Consider the following 15495-nt stretch of genomic DNA (forward strand, 5'->3'; position numbering starts at 1 on the left):
TCCTATAAATCCAAAATTGCTCAAAATAAAGTCTGGGGAAATTTGTGAAAATTGAAGGGATGCAAGAAATCTTTGGAGGGTCATGAATATCTTTAAAAAGGACAAAAATGGAAACCCAACACAAGCACAGAGCACTAGGCAATGTGAACCCAACATTCCTGAACCGTCCTCAACTCTGTCCTTCCCATCAGCCTCCAAATCCAGCCTCTTGCCCTGGCTAAGGCCTCTGGAGTCCGTCCCTCTTCCCACCCCAAACAGGACTGTGCTCACCGAGTCCGGTTTATGCACACAGGCTGGGGTTCATTTCCTTCTCTTCACAGACAGGCAGTGTTTTTACAGCTGGCTCAACAAGAATCTAGCCTCTGGGTCTCTACCCTGCTGGATCCACAGCCAACACCCCCCAGCACCCACACAGACTGCAGTACCCTTGGAGGACCAGTGGGTCACGGAGAAACTGAGGGTCTCCCAGAGGATGGGCATTCAGGACAGGCTGCTTCCAGCTGAGATGAGAGTGTAGCACACCAGAGGGTCACATAGGACCATGGGGACCAGGGCATCAGCTCCCCACCATTTGGGGCCTTATCCTCCTCACCTCCCCCACAGCTATGGCTGTGTCCATCTGCTATGGGCAAGGGGTCCACAGGGGACGATTAAGCCAGGGCACTTGTGAGCAGCTGCCTCACCTCTGACAGAGGGCCTATCACACCCAGGATTCTACAGAGCTTGGAGCTCACTCCTTTCCTTCTAAAAAGTGGCAGCACATGCTGTAGTATGTCCCAAGACAAAAGCTACCACCTCCACTGAGGGAGGGTGGGGCTAGCAGCCCTCCCCCTGAGCTTCCTGTCTCTTTGGGGAGGAGCCTACCATCTCTGGAGGCAAGACTCTGGCACAAGCACACGTTCACCTCTGCTGCAGCATTTTAGCCACAGCCCACAGCCAGTCTGGGGGCCCTTCACACAACGACACAGCGGGTTGAGCTGGCTCTACCCCCTCTGCTTCAGCTGGGTCAGGGTGGGAGCTGGGACTCTGGGCACTTTTGCGCACTGGAGGACAAAGACTGCTTCCACCACTGAGAGAGGGAGGTATCAGCAGCTTGTGCCTCCCACAGCTACCTGCTACTACCAATCTCATAAATAGGGGCCCACCCCTTCTGTCACAGGCTCACAGTGCATCCACCCTGCCCACCCTTCTTCTGCTCGAGCATTTTTCTGCAGCAGGAGATCACCTCACCCATCACTATCACAACCAGCACCTGAACCCAGGGATGCTTGAGGAAAAGTTTCTCAGCCTGGTGTCAATCTGGTCCCCCAGGACTCAGGAATGTTATCCAGGTGCCCGGGAACTGGAGATTGCCTGACCTAGTCCACCACCGTTGGCACCTGACCATTCTCCTAGGGGTCTAAGGTCTAGCTGACCCAAATTGCCAGCAACACCATAGTGGGCACCTATCTGCAGGAGCTGAAAGGTAGTGTACCTGTCCCTCCCTATACTGAGCAACACACAGCATTCCCAGCAGAAGAGAAAAGGTGAATCACAAAGTTATTTGTTTTCAGCTGAGGAAAGTGATTCCAGATGAGAAGGAACCAGCATAAGAACTCTGGAAATATGAAAAAGCAGGCCCTTTTGAAACTCCCCCAAAGGATCACACTAGCTTTGCAGGAATGGATTCTAACCAAAAGGAAATTTTTAGAAATGTCAGATGTGGAATTCAAAATATGGATTGCAAGCAAGCTCAGTGGGATCGACAAGAAAGCTGAAAACAAACACAAACAAACAAACAAACAAACAAACATCAGGATGCCAATGAAAAATTCACTAATGAGGTAGATATTAAAAAAAAAAAAAGAAAAAAAAACCCAGAATATCTTTTTATCCTTTGCATAGATGCCCAGTAATAGGAAGGCTGGGTCAAATAGCAGTTCTACTTTTAGTTGTTTGAGATATCTCCATATTACTTTCCACATCTGCACTTCAATGTTTATACCAGCACAATTCATAATTGCAAAGATGTGGAAATATCCCAAGTGCCCATCAATACATGAGTGGATTAATAAAATGTGGTATATGTATGGCATGGAGTTCTACTCAGCCACAATAAACAATGGTGATCTAGCACCTCTTGTATTATCCTGGATAGAGCTGGAACACTTTCTACTTAGTGAAGTATCACAAGAATGGAAAAACAAGCACCACATCTACTCACCATCAAACTGGTATTAATTGATCAATACTTATGTGCACATAGAGTAGTAACATTCACTGGGTGTTGGGCAGGTGAGCGGGGGTGGGGGCGGGGTACATTCATAGCTAATGGTTGCAGTGCACACCTTCTGGGGGATGGACATGCTTAAAGATGTGATTTGTGTGGGGCAAAGGCAATACATGTAACCTAAACATTTGTAACCCCATAATATGCTGATATAAAAAAATAACAAAATATCTGAAAATGAAAGACTTATTTAGGGAATTTGAAAATATAGTGGAAATTCTTAACAATAGAGTAGAAAAAGCAGAAGAAAGCATTTTCCAAGCTTGAACACAAGGCTTTTGAATTAACGCAGTTATTCAAAATGAAAGAAAATCAAGAGAAATGAAAAGAAGATATCGAGAAATATGGGATTATGTAAAACTCCCAACCATGAAAATCATAGGTATTCCCAAGAGAGAAGAAGAAAGAGCAAAAAGCATGGAAAACCTATTTAAGGGAATAATGGAGGAAAACGTCCCTGGACTTGCTACAAGGTTTAGACTTCAAGATACCAAAAGGTCAATGGACTCCTGGAAGACTCACTGCAAATAGGAAATAACCCAGGCACATCAACATCAGTCTGGCCAAAGTCAAAGTGAAAGAGAAAATCCTAAAAGCTGTGAGATGAAAGCATCAACTAATTTACAAAGGAAACTCCATCAGACTAACTGCAGACTTCTCAGCAGAAATCTTACAAGCCAGAAGAGACTGGGGTCTCATCTTTAATCTTCTGAAGCAAACTAACTGTCAGCCAATAATTTTGTATCTGGCAAAACTAAATTTCATAAACGAAGGAGAAATAAACTCTCTCCCAGTCTAGCAAACACTTAGGGAATTTTTCACCATTACAACCTCCTATAAGAAATGCTTAAAAGTGCTCCACACAGCGAAAAGAACAGTCGATACTCACCTGTGCAAAAACACGCTAAAGTAAAAACTCACAGCTCTTATAAAACAGTAAGACAAGGGAGAATAAAAAGCAAGTAGGTACAAATAAACATGATTTCTGGGACAGTGTCTAACATATCAATATTGACATTGAACGTAAACCTTCCAAATGTTCCACTTACAATATGCTGATTGGTGGAATGGATTAAAAATAAAATATCTGCTGTCTCCAAGAAACCCACTTAACTCATAAATGAGCCACAAATTCAAGGTAACAGAGGAGAAAAAATATTCCACACAAATGGAAACCAGAAGTGAGCAGGAATAGCTATTTTAAAATTAGATAAAATGGACTTTACGTGAACCGCATTAAAAAAAAAATTAAAAAAGCCAAGACCGTCATTACACATTGATAAAGGAATCAATTCAACAAGAAGTTGTAACAATCCTAAATATATACACACCTAACACTGGAGCTGTTAGATTCATAAAAGCAATACTACTCGACCTAAGAAAGGAAATAAACAGCAAGTTTATCATAGCGGGGGACTTCAACATGTCACTAACAAAACTAGACAGATCATCAAGGCAGATAATCAACAAAGAAACACTGGACTTACATGGGACTCTCGAACAAATAGACCTAAGAGACATTTACAGAATATTCTATCTCCGCACTCTAGAATATATATTCTTCTCATCTGTACATGGCACATCTTCAAAGATAGACGATGTATGTTAGGCCACGAAACAAGTCACAGCAAATTTTTAAAAAATCAAAATTATACCATATTTCTTGTCAGAACACACTGGATTAAAAACCAGGAATCAATTTCAATAAGAAGTCTCAAAACTACACATATATGTGGAAATTAAACAACCTGCTCCTGAATGAGCTTCGGGTTGATGATGAAATCAAGGTGGAGGTTAAAAACACAAACAATTGAATTGAATGATAATGGCAACAGGAGCTACCTAAATCGCTGGGATCTTGCAGAAAAAGATGTGCTAAGAGGGAAGTCCATAGCACTAACTGACTACATAAAAAAAAAAAAAAAGAAAAACAAAACTGAGAGATCACAAATTAAGAACTTAATGTCAAACCACAGGGAACTCAAAAAATAAACTCAAAGCTAGGAGAAGGTAAGGAATAAAAAAGATCAGAGCAGAACTAAATAAAATGGAAACAACAACAAAAAACACTACAAAGGATCAATGCAACAAAAAGTTGGTTCTATAAAAAGATAAACCAAATTGACACAACACTGGCTAGAATGACCAAGAAGAGAATAGAGAGAACTGAAATAAGATCAATCAGAAGTGAAAAAAGAGACATCACAACTGATAGCACAGAAATATAAGAGATCATCCAAGACTACTCCAAACAACCATATACACACAAACTGGAAAATCTAAAGAAAATGAGTAAGTTTTTGGAAATTTACAATGTCATACGCTTTAATCAGGAAGAACTTTCTAGAAGAAAGCTTAGGAATAACTCTTCTGGACCTTGGCCTAGACAAAGAATTTGTGACTAAGATCCCAAAAGCAAATACCACAAAACCAAGAAGAAATAAATGGGACTTAAGCTAAAAAGCATCTGCACAGCAAATAAATAAGCAATACAGCAAATAGAAAGTGAAAGTGAAAAAATATTTGCAAACTATGTATCTGACAAATGACTAATATCCAGAATTGACAAGGAACTCAAATAAATAAGCAAGAAAAAAACAAATGGCCCTGTTAAAAAGTGGGCAAAAGACATGAACAGATGTTCTTCCAAAGAAGAGAAACAAGTGGCCAAGAAAGATGAAAAAATGCTCAACATCACTAATCATCAGGGAAATGCAACTTTGAACCACAATGAGATACCACCTTACGCCGTCAGAATGGCCATTATTAAAAAGTAAAACAAAACAAACAAAACAGATGTTGCCATGGATGTGGTGAAAAGTGAATGCTTATATATTCTTTTTTTTTAATTCTTTTTGTTGTTGTTGTTGTTGTTTTGAGACAGTGTCTCGCTTTGTTGCCCAGGCTAGAGTGAGTGCCCTGGCGTCAGCCTAGCTCACAGCAACCTCAAACTCCTGGGCTCAAGCAATCCTGCTGCCTCAGCCTCCCGAGTAGCTGGGACTACAGGCATGCGCCACCATGCCCGGCAGATTTTTTCTCTATATATTAGTTGGCCAATTAATTTCGTTTTTTAAATTTATAGTAGAGAGGGGGGTCTCACTCTTGCTCAGATTGGTTTCGAACTCCTGACCTCGAGCAATCTGCCCGCCTCGGCCTCCCAGAGTGCTAGGATTACAGGCGTGAGCCACCGCGCCCGGCCTGCTTATATATTCTTGGTGGAAATGTAAATTAGTACAAACTCTATGGTAAACAATAAGGAGATTCCTAAAAGAACCAACAGTTTTATGTACCCAAGGGGAATTAAGTCATTTTATCAAAAATACACATCCACGCATGTGTTTATCAGAGCACGATTCACAATTGTATAGGTATGAAATCAATGGAATCAACCTAAGTGCCCATCAACTGAGGCATGGATAAAGACAATGTGATATTGATATATATATATATATATATATATATACATATATATATACATATATATGTGTGTGTGTGTATACACACACAGAGAGAAATATATACATACATATGCGCACACACACACACACACCAAGGAATGCCACTCAGCCATATAAAAGAATGAAATAATTTCTTTTGCAGCACAGCAACTAGAATGGAACTGGAACACACTATCCTAAATGAAGTAACTCAAGAGTGCAAAAAGAAATAACACACGTACTCATTTTCAAGTGGGAGCTAAGCAATGGGTATACCATTGTCATGCAGAGTGGTATAATAGACTTTGGAGACTCAAAAGGGGATGGGGTGAGGGATCAAAAATTACCAATTGAGCACAATTTACACACTTCAGCTGATGGGTACACTAAAATTCCTGAGTTCACAGCTATACAGTTCACCCATACATCAAAAAAAAAAACAAACAAAAAACACTTTTACCGTCTAAATCTATTGAAATAAAAAAATAAAATTTCACTTTTTGAAAATGAATTAAAAAATTACACAATAATGACATACGTATTTTTGCAAGCATAAACAGATACTACCAGCAGTCACATGTATATAACAGTCATGAGCAGAAGAACTGGAATTATAAAGAAATAGATCAGAGCCTCGTGAGACCCGAGGCCCTGGCAGGTCCCGAGAGGGCGGGGCCCCGGCTCTGCCAGGCATCAGGGGCGGGACCCTGAGGGAGACTGAGGCCTCCCACCACCAATCCCATTCCACCCTTGCTGTCATCCCTGGGAAGCCCCGGGTATGGGGCCCGGAGGTGACGTCCACCGACTTCCGCCTGGGGGCCTGACAGAGGCGAGGCTGTTGGTCTGAGGGGCGGACTTCACGTCGGCGGAGAGGAGAGGGCCAAGGCTGTGTTAGGAGTCAAGGTGAGATGCTGAGGGAGAATGGTGGGCCGCATAGAATCGCCCCTGCCCCTGCTGTGACCCCGGGAGGCCCCAGAACAAATTTCACCTTGAGACACCTCCCGAATTCAGCCTCGGGAATCTGAGGGGTGAGGACGCTGGTCAACAGGGGATGGGGGCCCAGGCCCCGCCGGGGTCAAGGGGAAGACACAGAGGGAAGACAGTGTGTACCTTACTCTCCAGTACACAGGGAGACCTGGACCCTGGGCAGGGTGGCCAGATGTGGTGCGTCGTGGCTTCTGTCTTCGGGGTCGCAGGGAGGGGAGGGCTTTGGTCCGAGGGGAGTTGTGACGTCAGCAGAGGGCGGAGTCTAGGGTCCGGCGTGAATCACGGGAAGAAAGTTGGTGAGATTAAAGGCATGAGGTACCTCCGCACTCCCCAGAAGGGGGCTCGCACAGAGTCTGGCATCCCTGTTTTCCGCCCTGGAGGCCCAGGGCAGGGGTGGCATGTGGCGTTGCTCTTTTCTGCCACGTGGCTGGGGGTGGGGGGTCTCAAGGAGGTGAGCACCTTGGTCCGAGGGGTGAGGCCAGCCAGCAGAGGGAGGAGTCCCAGGACATGCCAGGCCCGAGGTGTGCACCCTGGTGAGGACTGAAGGTACTCCCAGCCCAGATAATAGGGACCCGGCAAACTCCAGCTGTCCTGGACCCGATCGGGGGTGACCCTAAGTGGCCAGTACACTTCTGCCAGGTCAGGAAGTTGGGGAATCCTCAGGAAGATGAGGCCTTGGTCTAAACGGGGGATGTCTGCCCATGTCAGGCGGGATGGGGTGAGGAGGGCAGGCCCCTAGAGGAGGACTACGGGAGGCCCCACGCCAGAACAGACGGGCCAAACCCCTGTTGTCAGACCCGGAGACCCCACGCAGGGGTGATGGGATATGGCACCTCCTTGCTTTTGTTTCGGGGCTCCCAGGGAGGTGAGTAACTTGTTCTGACAGGGTGGCATCAGGTCAACACAGTCAACCCCATCTGGTCGACAGACACAGTGGTCCCAGAATCTGCCAAGAGTCAAAGTGAGCACCCTGAGGGAGGATTGAAGGCACCCCCAGCCCAGACACAGACCGGCCCCCACAGATATCCGCCCCTGCTCTGTTGAGAGCCTGAAATGCCTGTGCAGGGCTGTCAGGCTGAGGTCCCCTCTCTCATATCTGGATCACTGGTCTCTGGGAGGTGGAGGCCATCGTCTGAGCAGGCTGCACTCAGGTCAGCAGCACAGGCAGGATCCAATGCCCTGCCAGGAGTCAGGGTCAGGACTGAGGGGACCCTACTCACCCAACACACAAGACCCAACCCTGCCCTGCCCCTCCTGTCGGCCTGGGAAAGACACAGGGAACAGTGCGTGGGTGGCCTCCCCTCACTTCCTCTTCTGGTGTCTGGTGGAGACAGGGCCTTGGTTTAAGGAGGTGGCCTCAGGTCCACCCTCCCTCCCAGGCCTTGCCAGGCATCAAGGTGAGGACCGAGCAAGCTCCTCCCCGAGAACACATCGACCCCACTCAATGGTACTGTCCTCTCTGGGAGGCCCAGGGCAGATGGGGCCAGATTTCGGGCCCACACTGCCTTCTGCTCTGTATCAGGAATGTGAGCTTTTATTCTGAGATTTTCTCGGGATAGCAGAGGGGTCTGGTCTAGCGCCCTCTAGTTGACAGCTGAGGAGCTTTAGTGAGCACAGTAGAGACCATCCACCCAAAGGCAGAGAGAACCCCACAGCGCCCGGCCCCACCCACCCACTGTCGGCCCTAGAGCCTTGCCCTCTGCTGGCCTGCTGCTTCCTTCTTCAGGTGCTAGGGGGACAGGCCCTCCAGGAGGACAGGGGCCCTGGGAGGCCCCAGAGCATCACCTAAGGAGAAAGCCTGCAGGTTGATCTTTGTTAGATCCTCCAGGCTGTGGTTCTCACTGATGCCACTTACACAGTCCCTTTCTCCCCAGGCCTATGGGTCCCCATTACCCAGCTCCTGCCCACATTCCTGCTTGCTTCCCCCCCAGAGCCATCATGCCTCGCCGCCACCGCCACCATCACAGGAGTCAGCACCGCAGGGTTCAGGGAGGCCTTCGGGCCCAAAGAGAGGCACAGCGCCTGGTGGGTGCACAGTCTCCCGGGGCTGAGGAGGAGGGGGCGGCTGCCTCCTCCTCTACTGTGACCCCGGGCACCCTGGAGGAAGTGCCAGCTGCCGCCACACCGAGTCCTCCTGGAAGTCCTCAGGGAGCCTCCTCCTCCCCCACTGGCCTGGCTTCCAATCAAGGCTCCAGCAACCAAGAAGAGGAGGGGCCAAGCAGCTCCCAGGACCCGGCGTCCGTGCAACGAGAGGCACTAGAAGAGAAGATATCTGATTTGATTCATTTCCTGCTCCTCAAGTATCGAATCAAGGAGCTGATCACCAAGGAAGAAATGCTGGATATTGTCATCAAGGATTACCAAGATCACTTCGCTGAGATCTTCCGAGAAGCTTCCGACTGCATGCAGCTGGTCTTTGGAGTCGACGTGAAGGAAGTTGACCCCGCAGGCCAGTCCTACATCCTCGTCACCTCCGTGGGCCTTACCTACTATGAGGAACTGAATGATGACCAGCGCTTTCCCAAGGTCGGCCTCCTGATCATTGTCCTTGGCTTGATCTTCTTGGAGGGAGATTGTGCCCCAGAGGAGGTCATCTGGGAGGGGCTGGGTGTGATGGGGGTGCATGCTGGGATGGAGCATGTAATGTACGGGGAACCCCGGAAGCTCGTCACCCAGGATTGGGTGCGGGAAGGGTACCTGGAGTACCGGCAGGTGGCCAACAGTGATCCTGCATGTTATGAGTTCCTGTGGGGTCCCAGGGCCCATGCTGAAACGAGCAAGTTGAAAGTCCTGGAGTATGTGGCCAAGGTCAATGGGTGTGATCCAAGATCCTTCCCACTCCTGTATGAAGAGGCTTTGAGAGATGAGGAAGAAGGGATGTGAGCAGGAGTTGCAGCCAGGGCTGATGAGGGAGGCAGGGCCAGTTCGCATCCAGGTCCCCTTCAAGCAGCTTCTCCTGCCCCATGAGAAATTAGTTGTTCTTTACTCTGTGTTTGAAGAGATCGGTTAGTTCTTTAAGGTAGTGGAGGGACCAAGAAGGTTGGGGAAACCACCAGTGCATAACATTTTGTGCTCCCGTTACATTTGGGTGACTTAGAAATTGATCTTTGTTTTCCTTTTGGAATTTTACAAAGTTTGTTTTGTTCCATAGAAGATTTAATTAACTTCAGCATCTAAGTTGGTGAATGATATTTACCACACATGTCATTTTGCTTATCAAAAGTAAAGAGTCTGTTATTTTGTAAAACAAATGGAGAAACCTTCCATTACATTTTTCTGCTTGGAACAAGGTGGAATTGGAATTTCATTGGAATAAGGATTTTCTTGGCAATGTGAAAGAACATTGCATTTAAATATATGGAGTTATGAAATAGAGAAATAAAATTTAAAGACAGTTATTTCTTGGCTTCTTACCCCTTTTATCTGTTTTTCTATACAACTAAAATATATATGTGTATGTGAATTGGATTATTTGAGAATGTAGTGGAAATTTTAATCTACATATATAATATTTTGAAGTTTAAAAATTTATATAAATAAAAGAAAAAAATAAAGAAATAAGAGCCCCTGCTCCCTGGCACATTTGTTCCCCAAGTATTCATTGAGCACCTGCTCTTTGGAAGGCCCTGGGTTAACGGAGACACTAGGGTGAGCCAGACCCGCCCCTGCCCATAGAATGAGAGAGTCTAGGAGCTTCAGTCATATAATTAAGGTGGTGAGATGCCCTCTAAGTCCTAAAGAACTAGTGACGGAAGGGTTGAAGGGTGGTGCTTCTGGTGAGAGCAGTGGGGTGTGGATGCTCTGAGCCAGGGCGGTTTGGGGCTTTGGGAAACTGCAGTTCCTTCTGTGGGAGTTGGTTTTAATGAAGCTGGGTGGTGGCAGGGCTGGGCTCTCAGACCATGTGACTCCTGACTTAGGGGCTGAGAACAAAGCCTGGAAGGGAGAACTGCCCTGAGCAGTTCCTTCTGCATGGTGAGTGAAGCAGAGAGGAATCTCCCCCTGGGGCAGGTGTGGAAGGTGTCCCGTGCTCTTGTCCCACTGTGGCTGAGCACAGTGCAAGAACCAGGTGCTAGATAATCATCCTCTGCAGGGATTTCCTGAGAGATAAGGGTGAATCTCCCATGAAGTGAGGCCAGGAAGGGTACTGGCAAGGTATTCATCTGCCTGGCTGGGAGAACCAGAGACGACTCTATTAAAATGACATTTTAATTAAGTTATCTCAAGTGTAATTTGGCCAATTGTAAGCAAATATCAGGGGTTTGCGACGCCTCTGATATAACCGGGTCTCCGGGCAGTATGGGCTGCAAGAGATGGGAGAGACAAAGTCATGGGCACAAAAAGTCAGGTGAAAGGGTGCGGGGAAGATCAGGGGATCACCAGCATTCCCGTGAGCCCTGTGGCACTGACTGAAATCTAGCACACGTTTTTATTCTCTTTTTCATGCTATAGATTACAATGATTTCACATGAAAAGCTCGTGGGTTACAGTGTGTAGAAGTTTCAAGTCTTCCCTAAGAGGCTCAAGATGTCTTAGCTAATTACTCTTTTATCTATAGAATTAGGAACACATACCTCCTTACTAGGCACAACTACGCCTTAAGGCAGGCGTCCTCAAATTACGGCCCGAGGGCCACATGCAGGTGTTTTTGCCTGTTTGTTTTTTACTTCAAAATAAGATATGTGCAGCGTGCATAGGAATTTGTTCATAGTTTTTTTTTTAAACTATAGTCCGGCCCTCCAACGGTCTGAGGGACAGTGAACTGGCCCCCTGTTTAAAAAGTTTGAGGATCCCTGCCTTAAGGTATGTACAGGTGGTGTCTCTAAACTCAGCAGCTCTAGCCCATTCGATTGAGGAACAGAGAGATTAGTACTTCTTATTGGGAGGTTAGCTCCCCATTAACTGAGGTGTTCTACTGAAAAAGGGGAGGGAAGGAGCTCAACCTGGGGTTTTAAGAATTGGAGCCTGGGTCCCTTCTCCCAGGCTGACATTTAGCAATCTTCCTTTACAGCCATGGATGGCTTTCATATCAAGCTGCTCCGTGGCTTTTTAGGCATGACGCCCCTCAGGCTTTAAGGAGCGAGTCTGCTTTGCTGTACTCCCAGATCACTGGAATGTCCCCCAACTAGACAGTTAATTTCTGCTCTTATCTCCGGCTCCTGCTCAGGCAGCATTGCTTCACCTATTCCCCTCCCATGACCTCAGAAATAGGGTCCCTAAGCCCCATCAAGCAAAGGCCTAGATTTTTGGTGGTGATAAAATGAATTAAAATAGCAGTTGGGCTGGAAAAGCAGCTGGGAGGGAGGGAAGGAGTTGTTCCTTGACTCAAATTCCAGGACCTTTGAGCTGTATCCAGTTGTGGAGGACTTCGGGCACCCCCAAATTTTGATGTATATCCTCCAGGAGGGAATACTCACTGAGTATTATTTATGAAACTTCCTTTGGGGCTAATTAACAATTCCCTGTCCTGTGGAGCTGCATATTCTGTGACATATCTTGGAGAACAACAGCAACAACAACATCCCGGCGTGGTAGGGTCCGGGATCAAAGAATACCAGAAGTAACAGGGATCTGCCAATCATTACAGATCCAGCACACGCCAGGCGCTGTGCCAGGCGCTTTACATACACTGCGCACGTTGCAACAGTCCCACTGGATGGGGCTTATGAAACCGTGTCACAGGTGAAGAACCCCATGTTCACAGGGCTTGGTCATGTTCCAGGATCACAGCGCTAGTAAGTGACAGGGCTGGGACTAGATGCCTGGCCTGAATCCTCCCCACCCCCACACTGTTCCCACTCCTCCCAGCCAGAGGCAGACCTCCTGGCTCCACTCCATTTCTCCTCACAGCACTGCATCACAGCTCTCAGGAGGGGCTCGGGAAGAAGGCCCCTGAGGCCAAGGTGCCAAGGCAGGCCTACAGAAGGTGGCAATGAGGACCACACACCCTCGGGGGTTTCCTGTGGTTGCCTCCTGGAGAGGGACTCTGCAAGGTGCATTGTGTCAAGCTCCTGCTCTGTCACAGTTGATGCTCCTGCATTCCTAGCCCTCCTCTCCTTCCTGGGCACGTGGGCCCAGTACAGTCCCAGCATTGCTGTCCCACCCCACCCCAGCACTTTCCCACATCACAGAGCCCCTCCCCTGGTGGCTCCCATGTGGCCTCCCTCCTGACCCTGGAACCTCCCTGCTGCCTCCTCTGGAGGCTGCACAGAATCACTGTCCTCCCTGTGACACAGAGCATCCCTAGCCCCTGCAGAAGCCCCCTGGCTCTCCCACAGCGCCCCCTCCTTCCTGTCCCCTCTGATAGCCACAACCCCTTTGACAGAGGAGTTCCCTCAGGACAGTGATTTTTAGACACCTGCTCATCCCTCCCTGGGAGTCCTCAGCACACCCTCTGTTTTCCCACTGGGCTGGCAGGACAGACTGGCACACAATCTACTGGTCCTGGGGCTGTAACCTGAGGGTAGACAGAGGGCTGCTGAAGCCACTGGGATAATTGCAGTGGCATCTTAACAAGTTTTTCATTTGAAGCCGGGAACGGAACACAGGAACAGATGAATGAGCGGCTGCTTTAGGTGGTCAGCACTCAAACCCCCTCATAAGTGGTAGGTGGGCAGCGGCCATCTACTGAAGCTGAATTCTCAAAAGCCCTGGAATCCTCCCAGGAGGTGAAAAATGGTTCCTTGGTGGACACGCTGGCTCGAATTTGGGAAGCGAAAATAATTAGCCAGCTCTCCACTGCCTCCTGTCTGGCACCTGCCCCACTGGAAAAGACTGGTTTTCAGGGCTCCTGATGGCACCTGTACAGGCGTTCAGGCATGCTCGGAGACTCACAGCTTAGGATCTTGCCCCTGCATCCAATGGAAGGAGAAAATCCTCAGCCTCCTGAGATTATCGATGGTCTTGCAAAGGGAAGTGCAGAACAATGCCAGTGAGCGAGGAAGGTGAACCCTCCCTGCTGACGTTTGCATGATCGCCTTCACATCAGATGGGTTAAAGGATTTGCCAGCATCTGCCACATAGTAGGCACTTAAAACTTCAGAGTATTTCAAGGCAAGTCTGATCTTGTCAGAAACTGCTCCAAGAAATGAAGAGTGTGGCTGCCATCCCAAATTACAGCTTGCACATAGTGGCCTCTTCTTCTAGCTGGGTTCAACGCCATTGCTACTGAAGAACACTTTTTTTCTCTAGTGTCTCAGATTGCCATCCGACCAGCAGAACTAGCTTTTGTTTCCATCAATATCATTTTTTGTGTGTGAAATTTCAATATCATTGCTTGCCTTAGGTTTAATTAATTTTTTTATTATCTAGGATCAAAGTTTAGATTTTTGATTTGAGTCCTTTTTAAATTTCTAATATAAGCATTTAATGATGTAAAATTTGCTCTAAGTAGTACTTAACTGAATCCTATGAATTTTAATACACCATATTTCTATTTTTATTCATTTGAAAGTTTTTCTAATTTTCCTCAAAACTTTTTAAAAGATAGATTACTTAAAGCTGTGTTGTTTGTTTTAAAAATATTTGGGTACTTTACAGACATCTCCTTTGTTATATATTAGTTTTATCCCATTATAGATCTAAGAAGATACTTTGTATAATTTTCATTATTTTAAATTTGTTGTGGGTCACTTTATAGTCTATTTTGGTAACTCTTCCACATACCCTTGAACATCTTGTATATTCTGCTGCTGTTTTGTGGAGTGTTTAGTAAAAGCCAATCACCTCACGTTGGATCATTGTGCTCTTCCTGGCCTTCTATAGCCATGCAGAATTCCTGTCTAAATCTTCTATCATTTATTCAGAGAGAAGTGTTGCCATCTCCAAATATGAGATTCAACTATTTTTCTTTTCAGTTCTAATTAGATATGATTTCATGCATTCCGAAGGTCTGCTTTCAGGTGAATAAACAGGTAGGGTGGTTATGCCATCTTGGCTAATCGACTCTTTTATTATTGCATAATGTCTCTATTTATACATGGTAATTTTTCTTCTTACAAAGTCAAAAAAAAAAAGTTTACAAACTATAGTCACTCCAGCTTTATTTTTTTTTAAATTATCAAACAGCAAAATTCTTTTTCTTTCTTTGGTGTTATATAAAGAAAATCAAAATATCAGGTCCACCCCCTTCCAACTCCTATGAAAAGGAAAGGTAATAAATTCATCACTTTATCCTTTTTGATGCTACTATTATATAAACACAATTTTCCTAATTTCACTTCTGAGTGTTCGTTGCTGATGCATAGAAATTAAAATGATTTTTATATATTGATCCTGTACATTGCAGCACTGCTGAACTAGTTTGTTAGTTCTAATTGTTTGTTTTTAGTAAATTTCTTGGAATTTTCTATGTATACAATAATGACATTTGCAAATGAAGATGGTTTTATTTCTTCAAAAAAAAGGGGGCGGGGAAAGGTAAAGGCTACACATCCAATCAAGCACTAATAACCAGAATTTACAGAGAACTAAAGTAAATCAGCAAGAATAAAACAAACAACCCTATTAAAAAGTGGGCAAAAGACATGAACAGAAGCTTCTCAAGAGAAGAAGAACAAATGGCCGATAAACATATGAAAAAAACGCTCAATGTGACTAATCATCAGGGAAATGCAAATTAAGACCACAAGGAGGTATTGGCTTACCCTAGTCAGAATGGCTTTTATTAAAAAGTCCAAGAGCCACAGATGCTGGCATGGCTGCAGAGAGAAATGAATGTTTATACCTTGCTGGCAGGACTGCAAATTAGTAAAACCTCTGTGGAATCCAACACACCCTGTATGATGAGTCAGTAAATGCAGTAGA

The 15495-nt window shown here is 46.0% G+C and overlaps 1 protein-coding gene across 1 annotated transcript; it reads left to right on the forward strand.

Moving 5' to 3' along the window:
• Nucleotides 1-6502: 6502 nt before the first annotated feature.
• On the forward strand, nt 6503-10199 carry LOC142868165 (melanoma-associated antigen 11-like). Its single transcript, XM_075999886.1, has 2 exons — nt 6503-6609; nt 8625-10199. The coding sequence occupies exon 2, from the start codon at nt 8632-8634 to the stop codon at nt 9574-9576; it is 945 nt and encodes a 314-aa protein (XP_075856001.1). The 5' UTR covers nt 6503-6609; nt 8625-8631; the 3' UTR covers nt 9577-10199.
• Nucleotides 10200-15495: the final 5296 nt, after the last annotated feature.

Source organism: Microcebus murinus, unplaced genomic scaffold (genome assembly GCF_040939455.1).
Source record: "Microcebus murinus isolate Inina unplaced genomic scaffold, M.murinus_Inina_mat1.0 scaf027_hap2_Mmur4.0, whole genome shotgun sequence".
NCBI classification, from domain to species: Eukaryota; Metazoa; Chordata; class Mammalia; order Primates; family Cheirogaleidae; genus Microcebus; species Microcebus murinus.

What these genes read in the sequence shown, in the direction of transcription:
- LOC142868165 (XM_075999886.1), top strand. Translation starts at nt 8,632, where the DNA reads ATGCCTCGCCGCCACCGCCACCATCACAGGAGTCAGCACCGCAGGGTT.